Source organism: Crocodylus siamensis, chromosome 6, assembly GCF_052110815.1.
Source record: "Crocodylus siamensis isolate JL-2025a chromosome 6, ASM5211081v1, whole genome shotgun sequence".
NCBI lineage: Eukaryota > Metazoa > Chordata > Crocodylia > Crocodylidae > Crocodylus > Crocodylus siamensis.
This window is the reverse complement of record NC_143400.1, coordinates 96,338,458-96,356,036: the sequence shown is the minus strand read 5'-3', so window position 1 is coordinate 96,356,036 and position 17,579 is coordinate 96,338,458. Positions and strand designations below refer to the sequence as shown.

The 17,579-nt window shown below is 54.3% G+C and overlaps 1 protein-coding gene across 1 annotated transcript; it reads left to right on the top strand.

Moving 5' to 3' along the window:
- Window positions 1–486: 486 nt before the first annotated feature.
- CLDN1 (claudin 1) lies at window positions 487–14,297 on the top strand. Its single transcript, XM_090054195.1, has 4 exons — window positions 487–901; window positions 9,845–10,009; window positions 10,639–10,723; window positions 11,715–14,297. The coding sequence occupies exons 1-4, from the start codon at window positions 679–681 to the stop codon at window positions 11,872–11,874; spliced, it is 633 nt and encodes a 210-aa protein (XP_089910321.1). The 5' UTR covers window positions 487–678; the 3' UTR covers window positions 11,875–14,297.
- The last annotated feature ends 3,282 nt before the right edge of the window (window positions 14,298–17,579 follow it).

The following is a 17,579-nucleotide window of genomic DNA, read 5'->3' as shown; positions in this document are numbered from 1 at the left end:
AAGCAGAATCCATGCATTTCCAGGGGCCGAGATGCCTGGCCCTCGGCGGCGCAGGGGCGCTCGCCGGCCTGCATTTACCAAGCGTGCAAGACCCTCGGGGAGAAAGCACCCGGCATTGCCGGGACGCGACTCGGTGGCTTTGAACATTAGTCACCCTGTAGATCGCAAGTCCCCAGCAAACCGGCTGCGGTGTGGCACCCGGGTATCACCGACACGACACGCGCACTGGTTTGTGAGCTCTGCCTCCCACCTGGAGCTGATTGCACGGGGCGCTGGAAGAAGGCCCCTGGCTCCCCACGCCCCGCCGTAAGCCATGCACATCTGGACGCAGGTTGGCAGGGCGGGCGGGGGGGCTCGGCTGGGTCTGGGCCCTCCCGGCCCCTTCCCCGGAGCCGAGGGCTCGGGTGAAACCACCAGGGGGAGCCCCGAGGACTCGGCTTTAAATTGCAACCCAGAGATGCTCTGACTTCATTCAGGTGGTTTCTAGCCCGAGGAGCCGGCACCGACGCCTGCCTTGCTCCTGGAGGATAAGAGAGGCAGGGACGAGCCTTTGCACTCACATCTCCGCCTGAGTGCTTCCAAGGGGGAGGAAGAAGGCAAATCCTACCAGCTGCCCAGGTGCTGGGAGCGTGGACTGGTACCTAGGGACTGTGGCATCCTCTTCACAGCCCCTTCGAGATGGCCAGCGGAGGTCTGCAGCTGCTGGGCTTCATCCTGGCCTTTGTAGGCTGGATCGGCATCATCGTCAGCACGGCTATGCCCCAGTGGAAGATGTCCTCCTACGCCGGGGACAACCTTGTGACAGCCCAGGCCATCTACGAGGGGCTGTGGATGTCTTGTGTCACCCAGAGCACGGGCCAGATGCAGTGCAAGATATACGACTCCCTGCTGAAACTGGAGAGTAAGTGCGTGCAGCGGGTTTGGGGGGGTCTCCCTGCTATCCCCACTCTCAAGTTTAATGCTTTCATAGTCGTTAGGGGCTGGAAGGGACCTTGCAGATGGAGTCCGGCACCCTGATCCCAGAAGGGCAGCTCTAGGGCGCTGCTGTCCTGGTTCAGCTGGTGGGTCCATGAGGTTGTCCCCTACCCAAGCTTGTGTCTCTCCGGATCTGGCTCTTCCCGGCACCCCGCGCACCCCTGCTCTCAAGCCTTGCTCGCTGGACTTCCAGGGCCCCAATCGGCTCCGGCTGCAGCCAGCAGGAAAGCTCTGGTTGTGGGCCAGCCTGAGCCGGTGCATCTCATGTAGCCGGTCCCAGGGGAGATATCTGGCCACATTTAATGCCACCGAAGCCCTTGAATGGGGCTTGACAAGTAGGGATGCAGAAGCCAGACCGAGGTGTATGTGCTGATCCTACAAGTGCTTGCTACAGGTACCTTCCTCCCATCGAGGAGTCTGCTGGGGGTGTAGCGGGGTGAGACAAGGGAATCGGTCACTGGGGTTTCTTTTTTCTGCAAAGATTTTTATATATACTTTTTATATTTTATTACTTTTATATATGCTGTATTATAAATATTTTATATATACTTTTGCTTCGGCTGCCTGCCTGAGTCCTTGCTGTAATACCTACCTCTGCCCCCAAGAGAGGGGGCACCTCCCAGAAGAACAAAAGGAGTGTTTTCCCTTTAACAAATGTGCTAGGCTGTAAAGGGGGCAGGTTGGGCAGTCTTTACTGATTGCAAAGCAATAGGTGGGGTTTGCAAACCCCTGAGGTGGGGTTTGCTTTCCCAAGGAGGGTGCTTGGGAAAAGCCCCATGTTGTGCCATCTCCAGTGCTGGTTTCTGGTGGAACGAGAGCCAGGTTTTCTCCAGGTCATAGCCAGCTCCACCTGGCCAGGCTCTTCTTGATAGCAACCAGGGGACAGGAGCTTCCCCAAAATCCTGGTGGGTGGCACAGCCTGATCAGCGGAGACAACCCCGTGGCAGCCACGTCCATCGCGGGTGTCTCCAAAGTGCAAATGCTGCTGGGTTTGCTCCACCGCTCGCATCCCTCCAGTCCTGACCAGTTGCATCTGCCTAGCACCAGATGCAAAAGCTGCCGGGGCAAAGGGTGCGTGTGCCCGTGCCGGCAGCAAGGGTGGGCAAGTTCCAGCCGAGACGCTTGCTTCGTCCGCGAGGATGCAATCCCTCATGTCTGCAGCCTTGTCCTCAGTCGTCCCTCCCCCGGGACCCGAGCAGCAGGGCCTGATTCTGCAGGTGGGGACCAGCTCGAATTTCTCTTTCCTAGCTTCAGGTTTTTGGCTCTGGGACAATTCCCACCGGGCGGGCACTCGGGAGCCGTAGCCAGAAAAGCTGCACCTGCATGCGGCTGGCTGTGGCTGAGACAGCAGAGAAGGGCTTTTGCTCTCATAACCTCTTCCCAGCTCCCGGCAAGAAGCCAGCTCTGCTTCCCCAGCCATGCATCCAAATGCAAGCCTCTGTCATCCCGGAGGCATCCGTCCACACTGCCCCCACCCCACCCGAGTCCAGCCCTGGTGACATACATTTCTGCACATCTGAGGATAGGCCAGGCCTTCACCTGGAAAGGCTGGAGAAATGCAGCAGCCTCACCCACCGCCCACTTAGGAGCCTGTCGGTCCCTTTAATTATTTGCTGGGGAGTGGATGTGTTTATACACTTCAGCGACAAGGGTGGTGCCTACCCACGCCGGCCGGTTGGAGTGCAATGTCCTCGGCTCCTTACGGAGGAGACGGGAGCTGTGCAGTCCTCTGGGCACATACACGGACCACCAGAAACTGCTGGAGATGCAGCCCAGCTACAGCAGAGCAGATGCAAAACTCAGCCCAGGTGTCCTCCCATGGTTGTTGGCTCGGTTAGATGCTGCTCTCCCTGGCAGTGATAGCAAAGCAGTGATTACTGGCAGTGCCAGGCTGTTGGTGCCATGCTCAGGGCAAGTCTTGGGTCTCGCATGGCACTGCAGACCACTCCTTTCCAAGCCCAGCCTGTTACCCTTAGATGACCACCTTGCCAGGGTCGTTTGACCCCAGTACTCTTTCCTGCCATGGCGAGGGGTCGGACTTCATGATCTGCTCAGGTCCCTTCCGACCCTAGAAACTATGAAACTATGAAATCCTAGGGTCTTCTCCCCAACTAATCTGACCCTGCCGGCATTCACGGAGTGGCGTGACTGAACGTGCACGAGTAGGTGGGTGCAATGAGACACTGTGGTCAGCAGGTCACTCCCTCCTGAGGTCGGTGTTACGAATGACCTTATAGCAGTCATTCATAACCCTGGTGCGCTGGCATGTCAGGAGTCCTCTGCTACCAAAGAGCTGGCTGTGCCCCCCCGGGATGACAGGAAGGGAGCACGGCAAGCATCCCCAGGGCCTTTTCCCAGGCGTTGCCCTGGCAGGGAGCGTCTGCCGCACCCGCCTCGGCTGCAATGCTTGCAGCGTCCCTGAATCTCTCACGATCGCCAGGCACCTGAAGTGGGGTGAGACCCAGTGCCATCTGCAACCCCTCGCCGGGGCTTTCGGGGCATCACTAGCAGCACGTGGGGGTCACTGCTGTGCAGCGCCAGGCTCTCCCAGGAGCTGGGGGCGTGGGGAAAAACGCACCCCTCTCCAGCCAGCTTGCCGGCTCTGCTGTCTCCCCGGGCGAGGCTGGCTTGGCTGACGGCTCTAGGCACCGCGGGAGCTGTGCCAGGGCTCTGTCGCTACCCCGTGGAAATGTGCCCGTGCTGGCGGCAAGCCGGGGCCTGTCATTCAGGGCGCGGTTGAATTCAGTCAAACGGCAAGGCTGCGTTTCACCTGTCAACCTGCAACCCGGGGACGGCTGCAAGCAAACCTGTGACCCTTAAAAGCATCCTCTGGGGACCCAGCTTTGCAGACAGGCGGGGGCCCTTAGAGGCTCGGAGAGGCAGGAGCTGTCGTAGACAACAGCCTGCCCCGTGAGGAGCCTGGCAGAGGAGAGCAGGGCACGGCTGCTGCTCTCCAGAGTGCGAGCTGTGCGTGCGAGGTGGGGGTGCATTCAGCCCTGTGCCTCTGTGGGCACCGAGAGGGTTGGTTTATGTTTGCACGGTGTTTGGATGGAGTAAAAAGGTAGCCAGGGTATCACCTGGGAGAGAGCCCTAGCCTTTTCACCATGCGGCCTTGATAAATAGCATGCACTTAATTTGCAAGTCTACGGGTGCAGAATAGCTTTGGGTTTGGGGGAAATGTTTCCAGCCCCGTCACTGGTTTGGCATTAGAAAGGGGGCTGCTATGGGACAGTACGTCTGCCTGTCATGGGTGTCGGGAGCCTTTCACAGCAATTGAAAGCTGCTGGGCTTCCCAGCCTTGGCATTGCAGGAATTAACCCAACCGCGGCCAGGTCTGTCTCCTCCTTGGGGAGTCTCCATGGGCAGAGCGTTGCTGACCGCTCGGTGTCCAGCCCAGGACAGGAATGCGGGTGGGGATGGCCAGCTGGCTCCAGGATCAGCTGGGGGTCCGGCAGCCTTCCCCTCTCCATCGCTGCCCCGCTCGCGGCCTGGCTCCGTGCAGCCAAACCCCGCAGCTCTGCAAGGAAGGGAGCTCAGGGCTGCCAGCCCAGGCGCAATGCAACGGGAGCCTGGAGAGCGCGGTTTCGGGAGGGAGCATAGGCAGCCTCCCCCCAGGAAAACTTGGAGTGGAGCAAATAGAGCAATTTGGGCTGCATTTCCCACAGCGCATGTGCAATCGGTGACACGTGGGTAGTTCCCACTTGCTGAAGGGACGAGGATGTCAGCATCACGGACCGGGGCTCTGTCGCTTGGAGGCGGGTGGGCCTTGTTCAGCCTTGTGGGAGGGGGAATCGCCCAGAGAAAGACATGCAGGCCTTCAGGGACTGGATCTGCTGGTGGGGAAGGGTTGCCAGCAGCACGGCCCGAGGGCAGGTACATGCACAGCCTAGAGGAGACACCTGCCTTGCCGGAGGGAAGCGGGGGGTCAGCAAGAGGCCTGCAAAATATCCTTCACCTGTCATGGAAAATGAGGGTTGAAGGGACCGCAGGAGGTCACATCCAGTCCAAGCCCCTGCGCCAAGCAGGACCAGCCCCAACTACCTCATCCCAGCCAAGGCTTGGTCTACCCAGGTCTTAAACACCTCCAGGGATGGAGACTGCACCGCCTCTCCGGGGAGCCTGGTCCACTGCTTCATCACCCTCTTACTGGGAAAGTGTTTTTCCTAATATTTAACCTAAACCTCCCTTGCTGCGACTTGTCCAAACACAGCTGCTCTCTCCCCTCTCTCGCTGGCGGCATAAACAAACCGCATCCCATGATGCGAGGATACAAAGCGATCCCAAACCCACACCGTGCAACAGGTTCTTGCGATGCCAGATACTCATAGCCGTGGAAAGCAATTATTTAGGTCTCAAATCAAGCACGGGCCGTGCTGTTCATTTACCCAAATCCTGCCTTGCAAAGCCGCGAGCTGACATTGTGGTCTGGGAGGTTGCTTTCTGCGATGCAGATGCGGGGAGAGCCGTGCCGCACCGGCGTGAGTTTGCACAGCCTTGCGAGATTCAAAGGGTTGCCACATGACTGAAGCATGCCTGAGCCTATCGGTATTGCTAGTTATTGCCCATAGTTAAGCATCCCCAGCAGCTCTGAACACGAAATCCTGCAAGTGCTTATGACCAGCTGGTGTTAGCAGGGCTGGTCCTAAACACAGTCCTAAAAACTCATACACCGGGGATCGTGGTGACCCCATGATGCGGATGCTGCATGGTGTCAACCCTGTTGCTGCTGCAAGGGCAGTCTTTGCAAGCACGGGTGCTTGAGGTGAGGCCTCCCACCACTTAGATAAAAGCCGCCCGCTTTACCCAAGTTTTCTGACGCCGCCCTTGACCTCGCTGTAATGCTTGGTGTGAGCACGAGTTGCAGGGGGAAGCCCCGCTCCTATATGGAAGACAGCGTGTGCCCTAAGAAGACGAATGTCCTGGCCTAGCCCTGTCCCCTGGCTCTCACCCAGAGTTTCCTGCAGATTCGGATACTCCTACTCGGAGCTACGGCTTTGGTTGCGCCAAACAACCGGCTCCTTTGTCCTGGGCTGTTGGCACCACAGCGGCGATGCCCGGGGGCACGGTGCATGAGAAATGGATCCATCTCTGCAGACGTGGTCCGCGCCCTGCAGAGACCGTGGGGTGAACCGAGCAGCTGTAAGCGGGAGGACCGCGAGTCCCTCTCGGCTGCGTTCTCCCTTGCCGCATAACAGGATCTGTTCAAGAGGAGCAATCCTGCCCATTTTCCTCCGGGCCTGGCCCCGTTGCCCCCCTCTTTCCCTCCTGGCATCTGCCTTTGTCTTCTGCCGAGCCGTGGAGACGGCGTGGACTGCCGGGGGCGTGCAAGCCGTCATGTGTGGCCTCGGGAAGGGCTTGTGACCCCTCTCTTCCTCCCTCCGGGCCACTTGGACGGGGATCCTTGTTTACCAGAGCCGTGGGAAGGCTGCAGATATAAACTGCATGTGTTGAAAAGGCCCTTCCCAGTCTTCCAAGACCACTTCAGTTTTCTCTCTCAAGCACCTTCCCCACTGATTTGCTCCCCCGGTTCCTTGCAGAGGAGCTGGGCTTTGCAGTCTCCTCTCTATCCCTCATTTTTTTCTGTTTCCCAGGCAGTTTGCCTCCGTCCTGGGGTGTGCAACTTCCCTCCCATGGGGGTTATCTCGTTAGCAATCAGAAGGAGCCCAGAGAAATCCACAGCAGGTCTGACATGCCGTTGCACATCATCTCTTCTCCTGCTTGGAGAAAGCAGAGCTTAGGCAGCTAGCATTTTGCACTGGCTGAAATCTCCCTGCGGCCTTTGAATGGCCAAAGGCCGAAGGGGCAGTCTGAGCTGTGCTGTGCCCTCAACATGTGCTTGCGAAGTCATTCAACAGAATTTGTGAAATACGGGAGGGGGGAATGACCCACAGAAACTTCATTGCAAAAAGGGCTTCAGTTAGTCATAGTCTGTGGCTTCATTTTCGAGCCCAGGGAGGAGCCTTGTCTTTTCCCTTTTAAGGGAAGCCCTGGAGGCAGGATCCAGCCCGCTCCGCTCTGAATGCAAATTCATGGGTGTCTTTTCCTGGGAAGGGTGTGTCGTTTCCTGCACATCTAGATATTGGCCGATTTATTTTTTTTCCTGCTCCTACACCAAGAGTTATTTTGCACAGAAATGGGCCCAGATTTGTCTTCAAATCCTGGTGCCTTGCTGCCTTGGTGCAGGGAGAGCAGGTCGCCTTGGCTGGCTTGCACCCACCTGGCCGCTCAAAGAGGGGACGAAAGGTCCTAAACCGTACGTGGGGAGGATTGATGCCGTGGTGAGCGCAGACCCCCAGGGTGGGACCCCCAGAGGTGCCCATCCAGCCGTCTGCCCTGGCACAGGATGCGCTAGGAGCAGAAAGTGAGCTCAACCAAAGTAGCCCCGTAGCTGGGCCAGCAAAAGCCTTCTTGGTGGGAAACTCCAGCAAATTTGAGCCCTCGCCCTGGGAGACATATAAAAAGTCAGGGTAGGGGTATCACCGATTCAGATCCCGTGTAAAGGGACACAGATCCGTGGTCATCGAGTAGGGTGGGCAAGCGTGTGACAGCCTCTGACAGCCTTTGTTTTAACACCTTGCTCTGCCTTTTTCTCCTCAAGCTGTCTGCCATCCGCAGTCTCTTGCCTGGATAAGTGGCCGTGCTCAGACCACCTCTTCTCCTCCTCTGCTGGCTTTCCACCCCTCACCTCATTCTTGTAGCTCTCTTCTAAATCCTTTCCAGCTTTTCAGCATCCTTTTTGGAGGGTGGACTCCAGAACAGGACGCTGTATCCAGTGATAGCCTCTCCGCAGGAGATACCACCTCCTTGCTCCTCTTTGATATTCTCCGACTTATCCATTCAAGGGATCATGATATCCACCTGCACTGCAGCATTGCCCTGGGAGCTGGTTTCATTTAGCTACCGAGGCCAGAGTCAAGATAGCATCCCCATTTTGAAAGTGTGGTGTTGCCTTCTTCATCCCTACACCCTTCCCCTGGCTGTGTGTTGCACAGAAGAGCCTGTCTTGCCAAGCAACGCAGCTCAGGCTGTATAACTAACTTCCCCCTCCAACAGTGTATTGCTTCACCAACATTGGAGTCATCTGCAAGTGTCCCCAGCAGTGATTTTATGTTTTATAACCCCATTTCTAACTCTAGCAACGCAGAGGCCAGGGTGGTGACTGCAAAATGCAAACCTCAGTGATTAGATTAGATTAGCCAGACCCCCGTGGTAGCTGCTGGAATGTGTAAAACCAGACGCCTTTGCATTTTTGCGAGACGCTAGCAAGGATTTTCTTTGCATTAGTACACAACATAAGACAACTGTGCAGCAGAGTGCTGTAAGTATAAAGGAACAGAAATGGGTAAGAGCCCATCATTTCAGAAACCTCGGTTTTGCTTTGAAACTTGCTCATGATCTACTCCATTCTCTCCTGCAAGTAATCTCTTCATTGTGGTTCTAATTTTTACTTTGAGAAGCCCCAGCTACCAGCCATGGGCTCAAAGTCAGAATGGCAAAGTCATTCGTACAAAAGGAAACCACGCAAACATCCTTCATATTCAGGTATTTTGGTACGAGAGGAGTCCTTATCCAGCAGGCATCTGAAATGCAAACCCATAAGATTTGTTCCTGTGCCCTTTGGCTTCATAGGTGCAGAACCTAGCATGAGTGTAAGTGTGAATGTGCGTGTGTGTGTGTGTGTGTGTGTGTGCGCACGCGCATGATTGTAAATGCATGTAAGAGCAGACTATAATCATGCATGGTGGAATACAATCGTTCACAAATAGTTCACCCAGTTGTGACTAACACTCAGGCATGAGATGTATGATTTGTCTTTAAGGTAGGCGTTGCCTAGTGTTTCAACAAGGGCAGCTTCTGGAGAGCAGCAGCGTTGCATTAAAAGAGTATTTGAGACACTGTTGGAAGAAAAGGTCCTGAATTCCAGCAGTAATCCCCCTTCGCATGGCTGAGAAGATAATCACCATTCATAGCATTATACAATCATAAAAAACAAGGGCTGGAAGGACCTCAGGAGGTCACATCTAGTCCAACCCCTGCTCCAAGCAGGACCAGCCCCAACTGCGTCATCCCAGCCAAGGCTCTGGGTCTTCAAAACCTTTAAGGATGGAGATCCTACCATCTCTCTGGGTAGCAAATCCCAGTGCTTCACTACCATCCTCATGAGAAAGCTCTTACTAATATCCAACCTCAACTTCCCTTGCTGCAGCTTGAGCCCATTGCTCCTTGTTCTGTCGTCTGCCCCCACTGAGACCAGCCCAGCTCCAGCCTCTTTGCAGCCCCCCGGCAGGGAGGTGACGGCTGCTATTCAGTCCCCCCTCGGTCTTCTCTTCTGCAGAGTAGATCAGCCCAGTTTCCCCAGCCTCTCCTCGCCAGTCCTGCCCCCCAGGCCCACAACCATTTTCATTGCCCTCCACTGGACTCTCTCCAACCTGTCCACATCCTTTCTGCAGTGGGGGCCCACAGCTGGACACAGGATCCAGATGTGGCCTCCCCAGTGCTGAATAGAGGGGAGAATCACAGCCCTGGATCTGCTGGCCACGCTCCTGCAGATGCAGCCCAGGATGCCGGTCGCCTTTTTGGCAACAAGGGCGCACTGCCGGCTCCTGTCCAGCCTCTTGTCCCCTGTCCCCCCAGGTCCTTTTCTGCAGAGCTGCTGCCCAGCCCGTCGCCCCGGCCTGCCCCGGTGCAGGGGATCGCTCCCTCCTCAGTGCCGGACTTTGCACTTGTCCTTGTTGCAGCGTCTAAGGCCCTGGGTCAGCTTAGATGCTCCACGTCCCACCTTGCATTGAGTTTGAGTTGCAGCCTGTGCCTTGAGACCTTTCCAATGTGCTTACCCCTCTCATGGACAATACTATGTTCCTTCTTCTAGGCAGCCTGCAGGCTACCCGGGCTTTGATGGTGTCTGGGATCCTCCTGGGAATCATTGGCATAATCGTGGCAATGACCGGCATGAAATGCATGAAGTGCCTGGAAGATGACCAGGTGAAGAAGATGAGGATGGCTGTCTTGGGTGGTGTGATTCTCCTAATTGCGGGTGAGTCACTGCTCCAGGATGGAGTACATCTATGCGCGCCCCATTCTGCATAGCTTTTACTTTGCAATCAAGCATGTGCCGGCCTGCAGCAGTCAGGTTTTACCTGTCTGCAGTGCTGGGATATTGGGAAAGGGTTGCTGCTGCCTTTATTAACTCGTTGGAAGCTGCAGGCACGCAGCAGATCCCCAGGCCTGGCTTTTATTTGGTCAGCCGTCGCCAAAACTGCCATTGCCCACAGGGTTAAATTAGCCAGCTGGGCCAACCCTGTTCACTAGCTGCCTGGACATATCGGTGTGGGTGATGGGACTTTGATTCCCAGGGCGTTCTTCCTTGGGTTGGAAAGTCCCAAGAAACCTTAGACGCCAGGGGAAGAAATTGCAGCTGCCCCTTGCACAAGGGTGCTTTTCCTTCCCTCATTCCAGAGTTTGGCCCATTGAGGGCCCTTGGGGCTGGATGCCTGATACTTCTCCAGGGCTCCTGCTCTCTTCCCACCCAACATAGGGCTGTGGCTGAGTGCCACAATTTGATCCAGGGCTGCAGGTCCTCAGTCCACGAGGGAACACATTACTGCTTCTGAGCTTTCCCCATCGGCTCCCCGTCCATCTCACTGCCTGAGCCTTCCCTTGCAGGTTTTGCCGTCCTTGTGGCCACATCCTGGTACGGGAACAAAGTGGCTCGGGATTTCTACAACCCTTTCACCCCCGTCAACACGAGGTAATGCACCTTCTTGCATCGCAGTTCAGTATGTCACGGCAAATGAGGCTCCCAGCCATCTCAGGAAAGGCTCTTGGAGCCCAGAAGCAATCTCCTATGAGAAGCAATAGCACGGGGCAGGGCTCCCAAGTGAGCAGTCTTTGGGGAAATGCATTGAGAGGCTTGGATGTAGGGCTGGCCCTGCTGCAAAGGTGATAAAAAGGATAAACCTCTGCCCAAAACACATTGCTTCTGGAGGCAGGATGTGATGTGCCTTCCCACAGCCGTGACCCCCTGGTTTCCAGAAGCTCTGCAAGAGCAGAACGGCGCTAAGCCCTTGCTGCAAACTACGGCAGCTTGTTCAGATGTGGCTTTGCAACAAGCCAGCAGCAGCAGACTCATAGCTGGAGCGGATTTTTTTCTGCTTGTGGGTCTGAATCTTTTTAAGCTCCCTCTTGACTCATGCCATGTTATACCCCTGCCAATATGCCAGCTAGAGCCGCCAGCAAGGGGGAGTTCCTCGATGTTAACCATAGGCTGCTGCATTTGTTTCCTGCAAGCATCTTTGTCATGCGCGGGGGAAAGTTCACCCAAGAGGGGTCTCGAGCTGGGAGTATGGTAGATGCAAAAAGAACAGGATTTTTTTCCCTTTTTTTGGTTATTTATGGTGGGTTTTTTTAACCATTATTCCCAACTGAGATGGGAACGGACCCCTCAAGCCACAAACAGGACCCCAGCCTCATGCGTCTGCGTGCACACGATCAGTACAAAGTGCTATTTGCTGTAGTCTTAGGAGAACAAATTAGGTGCAGGATGATGATGGCATCTCATGGCAGTGGGTGCTGGAGACGTGGGAATGAGGGGAGTCGCTTCTCCAGCCTCCGTGGCTGCAGGGAAAGCGAGGCCTGAGGAGGGGTGCAGAGGGCAATGGGAAAAAAAATGAACTGAGCAGTGCTTTGTGTCTGGGGGTTTCTCCACTGCTTTATCCACCGTGATTTGTCGTTTCTCCCAGATTTGAGTTTGGCCAGGCTCTCTTCATCGGCTGGGCGGCCGCGGCGCTGACCATCCTGGGCGGCGCTTTCCTCTGCTGTTCCTGTCCCCGAAGAGAAACCTCCTATCCCCCCTCCCGGCCCTACCCCAAGAGCACCATGAGTGGCAAGGACTACGTATAACGGAGCGGGGAGCCGAAGCCGCCGGCATCACCAGCGGAGGCCGTTGTGGAAAGGACGCTGAGACGCTGCTGTCCTGGTCAAAGCAGAGTTCCAGCCGTCTGCGTCCCGCCTTGCTTTTAGCCCAAACGTGCATGCTATAATCCTCCCCATTACTGGACATCGATCCTCCTCCTTCTCCCACCCCACAGAGGGAGCCTAGCCATGCTCGTTGGACCTGGGCCACCTCCAGCCTCTTTCATACCAGCTCTGCAGCACGTTGGGAGTCCAAGGGGGGGGGATCCTTTCTCCAGACGACTCTTGGTGCTTTTTTAAATCCAGAAACATATGGTAACAGTTCAGCTGCAGCCTGCTATGGGGGATGTGTACATAAATCTATATCCTTTTCTATGCAGCAGTAGTACCAAGAGAAAGATCCCAACCAAAAGATCCCAACCAGGCAGGTCGACCCTGTTGTGAGAAGGTCCTTGCACTTTCTCTGTCGTTTCCTATTTATCTCTCTGTTTGCTGCAGATATCAGTCCACAAAAAGATGGTAGACTCACCCCCACGGAGATGAGCCTACCCTCCAAGTCTTTTGCAGGTGGTACAAGGCAGGTAGGTGCTATTTGGAGCTGGCGGAGGGTGACTCTCGGGTCTAATTTGCCTTGGTGATTCATTAGAAAGCGTTCCCTTTGGAGAATGCTCCACGGTATTGTGCTTCTCACTGCCAGAAAGGGTTTCCTTATCTTGCTCGCCCCACATCTAACTGTGCTCAGATTCACCCCTTTTTCCTCCATGCAAAACACACATACTCATCACCTCTACCAGTCCAGCCCTTTCCATCATTTTCCTCTTCAAAAATCCCTCCAGGTCTATCAGCATCTTTCTGGTACTGAGGTGCGCTGTATTTCAGATGCAGCAGTGCAGCGAAAGCCCCAGAGAGCCTTGCACGGATGTCTTATAACCCTGCCTAAGACTTGATTCCTCTACCTTTGCAACAACTCCCTTGGTTTGTATTTCACCACCTCCCAGTACAAAAAATAATAAAAATCTATGTAAGCAGCTGTGCCCCATCACCCGAGAGGCTCGTTTCAGCCTTGCTGCTTTCTAAGTACTCATCTTTTTATTGCTTTCCATTGAATGCCTCCTACATGTTCCCAGATGTATTAACATGCCATTTCCTAGGTTGGTTAATGTTTTTAAAAAGTCCTATTCAAATTTCTAACTGCTCTGGATTGTTTCCCACTAGTTCTCTCTCCTCACTGAAGCTTGCAGCTGGTTTTTTCACCTTAAAAAATGAACGTGGAGTTTACCTCTTCTTCCAAATAAATACATTAACCCAAACTGAGCCCAGTGCCAGCCCATAAAACCTTCCCCTGGATGCTGCCTCTCAATACCCACCAAGCTCAGTACACTGCTATTTCATCCCGGATGGCCTTTCCCCTCTAGACAGTTTCAGCCCATTTCTTCAAGCAACTGATCCAAAGTTTTTATCCAAGCTCATCAAAAAGAGCTTGGAAATCCCAGTGTTCAAATAATTATGGCAAGCAGCCGTCACTAAGACATGCAGCTTGTAATGAAGGGCTTTGTGCCTTCCTCCAAAGCATTTGGTTCAGGTGGCACTTATGACACAGGAGACTGACCTAGGCAGGCGGGGTCAGTTGTTGGGTAATAGCTAACAGGATAGTGGCAGCTCAAACACAAAGTGTGTGTCTACATGTGCATTAATGCACTTTAGTTAATGCACATTAAATCTAGTACCTCCATTGTGAGGTACTAGGGAAATGTGCACTCACCTGTCTTAATGCACATTAACTAAAGAGAACAGTTTTTCAGTGATGCTTAATGTGCACTGGCCTATTTTAATGTGCATTAGCTGAAGGACCCTTTTTTTTTTTAGGGATGCTTTAATACGCATTAAAATAAGCTAATGCTCAGTAAAATGCGTGTGTAGACGCACCCAAACTCTCCATTTGGAAGGAAAGAAGCCAGCCTCTTCTATCCTGGCTCCCTAAATATTGCATATGTGGAGAGGCACTTGCATCGCCTGACCCCTTTGTATAAAAAAGGGCAGCCCCGGCATTGAAACGTGCCATACAGCAGCATGGGTGGCCCATCTGATCCTTATGACCTAGCCTTGCTCTGACAGCCGCCTCTGTGGCATGGACCTCAGAGCCATTCATGTGTCTGCTTCAGATTGAAATCCCTCCCTGTACCTATTTCACATGTACAACTTCTGTTGACTTCTTGCTGGGACAGCTGTCTGTGCCCGGTGGCCGTCAGATGAGCCCCCAGCTGGGAAAGCTTGAGGCCCCAGCTGCATCCACGAGTGGCAGAGGTTGGATCTTTTGTATTTAGTTCTTACCCTGAGCAGGGAGCAGACTTTTCTATGGGGAACTTGTATAAATGTGAAACTTTTTCAATAAATGGATTTTTTTTTTTTAAGAAAACAGAAGAGCATCCATTGCTTATTTCCCTGATAGCACGGTCATCTTGGCAGAGGTGATGGGAGCATGTGTATGTGTGTGTGATGTCAGGAATTTGAAATTCAGGCGGCTGGATACGCTTTGGTTGATTGTGGACCCAAACACACCAGGCCTTTACATCAGTGTAATGTGCATTAGTTTTGCACACCTGTTTAAATTGCACTGGGTGCAATTTCCCCAAAGGTGTGGAGACCCTCAAAGGTACTGAGGTACCTAATTCCTAGGCACTTCTCCCTTTAAGGAGCTGGGCTGTGGTCCAGCCAAGCTCCCGGGAGCCCAGCTATCACCCCGTCCCATCGGACCCCCACCAGACAGCAGCCAAGTTATTTCTACCTGCTGCAAGTCAGTGTGGGGGCTCCTCACCTCCCCGCTAGCTCCACTGATGCTTCCCTTGTCATAACAGACCAAGGCATCTAGACCCTGGAGTTACCTGTTCCTTGTCCCATTCCTGCACTGGACTTTTTCTTTGACCCCCCCAACCAATTTGCAACCTCAGGGGGCTGCAATGAGAGGAAATCTGTGCCAAGCTTTTTTCCTCTGTGAAGAGCTGAAAAGCTGCCCCCATGCTCTTTTCCCACTCCATGTCCACTGCCTTTGGTGCAGCAAACAAAGGGAAAGGAGCTAATTAGGGGTGGATAAAGCTGCCTCAGCAAAGTAGGCAGGCATGCTGCAGCCTGGAGCAGCCTGGCACGAGTCAGGGTCTGCTGCTATCCTTATTTCCCCCTGTCAATTAGTCACAGATTTCCACTGCGATTGATTTTTTCCCATGCCAACTGCCCCTTCAAGGCCAATCCAAGCTTCACTGAAGTTTCCTTTGCACACGAGAGGGGGGGAAAATAGCAATCTGTCCCCTGCAAAGTGGGCTGGACTGCCCAATGCTTGCACAACGGGGCAGGAGTCGTGGGCCTCTGCTGAGATGTCTGATTCAGTTTCAGGGAGTGGGAGCAGAGGCCTGGGCTGCTTTGCTTTTGTCGTGGCCCAGCAGCACTGCCCAGCCAGCTGTTGTCGGGGTACCCTGGGCTCATCGGCGCCGTGTTTGCAGCTCTGGCTGATACCCAGGGGGCAGGGGTATGAGCTCATCCAGCACAGCGCCGCTGATGTCAGCAGGAGCATCTCCTGCCTACGGCATAAGGTGGTCTTTTTGGTCCAGGAGGTACTGAAAGCCATGAGGATAACGGATGCCTCCGGGAGACGGTCTGTGACCAGTATGCTGGTATCAGTGAGATGAGCAGGACTAGAAGGGGATGCCTAGGCAGAGAGATGGGCTGGGGCAGGTCTCAGGGGCCTGAGAAGTGGAGGGAGAAGCTGGGCGTGCAACCCAGAGCTGGGCATATGAGCTCCAGAGAGAAGCAGGACTTCAGGCCCCTTTTGGACTCAGTGTTTATTGGGTTTGCATCCAGCTGCACCTTCAGCAGAGCTGGGGCTGCCATGGGGTGGTCCTTTGCCTTATCAGGTGTCTATTGTCAGCTGGTGTGACTGGAAGTCCCTAGTGCTCCGGGATGTGTCCAGAGACACCCAGGAAAGGCAGCTCGGCCCCCTCCCTTAGCACTGCCCAGGGCCAACAGCTGGTTCCTGTGGAGCAAAAGACTATGCCTGCTCCTGCTTCCCTCCCACCTTGCTCCAGGGAAGAGCAGGGTGGAGAACACGCGTTTGGCACGTGCACGGTCTGCAAACAGAGCTAGGTCAAACCCAAGCGAAGGGTTGTTTCCTGTGTGCTCACTTCCCTGTAAGTCAGCCCATGCTGTGCTAGAAAATCATAGAGGATTGGAAGGGACTTCAGGGTCATCCAGTCCCACCCCCTGCTCCAAGCTGGACCAGCCCCAACTACATCATCCCAGGCAAGGCTTTGTCTAGATGGGTCTTTAACACCTCCAAGGATGGAGACTGCACCACCTCTCTGGGGAGACTGTTGCAGTGTTTTACTACCCTCCTAGTAAGAAAGTTTTTCCTAATATCCAACCTCAGCTTCCCTTGCTGCAGCTTGAGCCCATTGCTCCTTGTCCTGTCACCTGCCCCCACTGAGACCAGCCCAGCTCCAGCCTCTTTGCAGCCCCCCTGCAGGGAGGTGACGGCTGCTATTCAATCCCCCTCGGTCTTCTCTTCTCCAGACTCAATCAGCCCCATAAGCACAGAGCCACGACGACCAGGCACTGCTGACTTTAACCGCTCCATTATTCCCCACTGTGGCATGGGCCAGCTTGCACATGGACACTTAAAGCGGTGCAAAAGCATTTTGCCCACTTTAAAGTGTCGTGCACACACACCTCTTGTTTCGTCTACACACAGCCCTAGTCTTGTGCAATAGATATTGCGGCTTTCATATGTGTTCATAGACGTACATGCAAATATATGTGTGTATGCACACACCCGCACATATATATCATAGGCTACAGGATGTGTGCTCAGTTAGTGAAGTGGCTCGTTTAGTTGTTCCCTGGGTTGTTGCAGAGTTTGCTACTGGAGTTTGCTTTAGCAGTTTTCCAGTGTTACCTTTGGGCTGCTACGATCCTGGAGGACAGGTAATGAATGGTCCTTCCAGCTGGACAAGCTCCAGGTGGGCATTTTCATGGCACAGCTTGGGAGATCACAAAGACCCTGGGATCCTTTGAGGTGAGAAGCACTTTCTGCATATAAGACACCATTGCACAAGAGACAGGCAGTGACTCATACCAACTGGACATTTCCACCTGGCAGAGTCACCCATTTCAGGGATGCAATACTACCTGAATCAATAGCATGTATTGTCTGGGGACTGGCCCAACTGTCCCTTGCCGTTGGCCTGGAGGAGGCTATTTTTGCTGTTAATGGGGAACCTGCTGGGCACACAGAGAGACAGGCCTGGGGCACGGGGACTGGCCTGCAGTGCGGTGGACGAAGAGGACATTGTCTTCCCAGGTGCGGAGCTTGCACTTCTCCCCAATGCTAAATTCAGCAGAAGCAGGATGTAGCGCAATGGTCCTGGCCCGCGGACCGCTGGTGAGCTTCATAGACCACGCCAAGCCGCACTTCCATTTAAAAGTCAGAGGATAAAGGCACATGACAACCTGCAAGGAATAGGGGTCTTTGGTGACTGCCGATCGGTCCAGAAAGCTTGGGAACAACCAGCCCAATGAATGGAGCATGGACTAGCAACCAAGACCTCTTTTACTCTCTGTGCACTGGCACTGACCTGCTGCCTGATCCTGGGAGAGTTGTTTCCCCTCCTGTGCATGCTGGATGCCGCTGATCTGCTTTCGAATGC

Excerpts from the sequence above, each read along its gene's own strand:
- CLDN1 (XM_090054195.1), top strand. The coding sequence starts at position 679 with ATGGCCAGCGGAGGTCTGCAGCTGCTGGGCTTCATCCTGGCCTTTGTA. Across the intron at positions 902-9,844 it reads CTCCCTGCTGAAACTGGAGA|GCAGCCTGCAGGCTACCCGG; the intron begins GTAAGTGCGTGC and ends TCCTTCTTCTAG. Across the intron at positions 10,724-11,714 it reads TTCACCCCCGTCAACACGAG|ATTTGAGTTTGGCCAGGCTC; the intron begins GTAATGCACCTT and ends CGTTTCTCCCAG.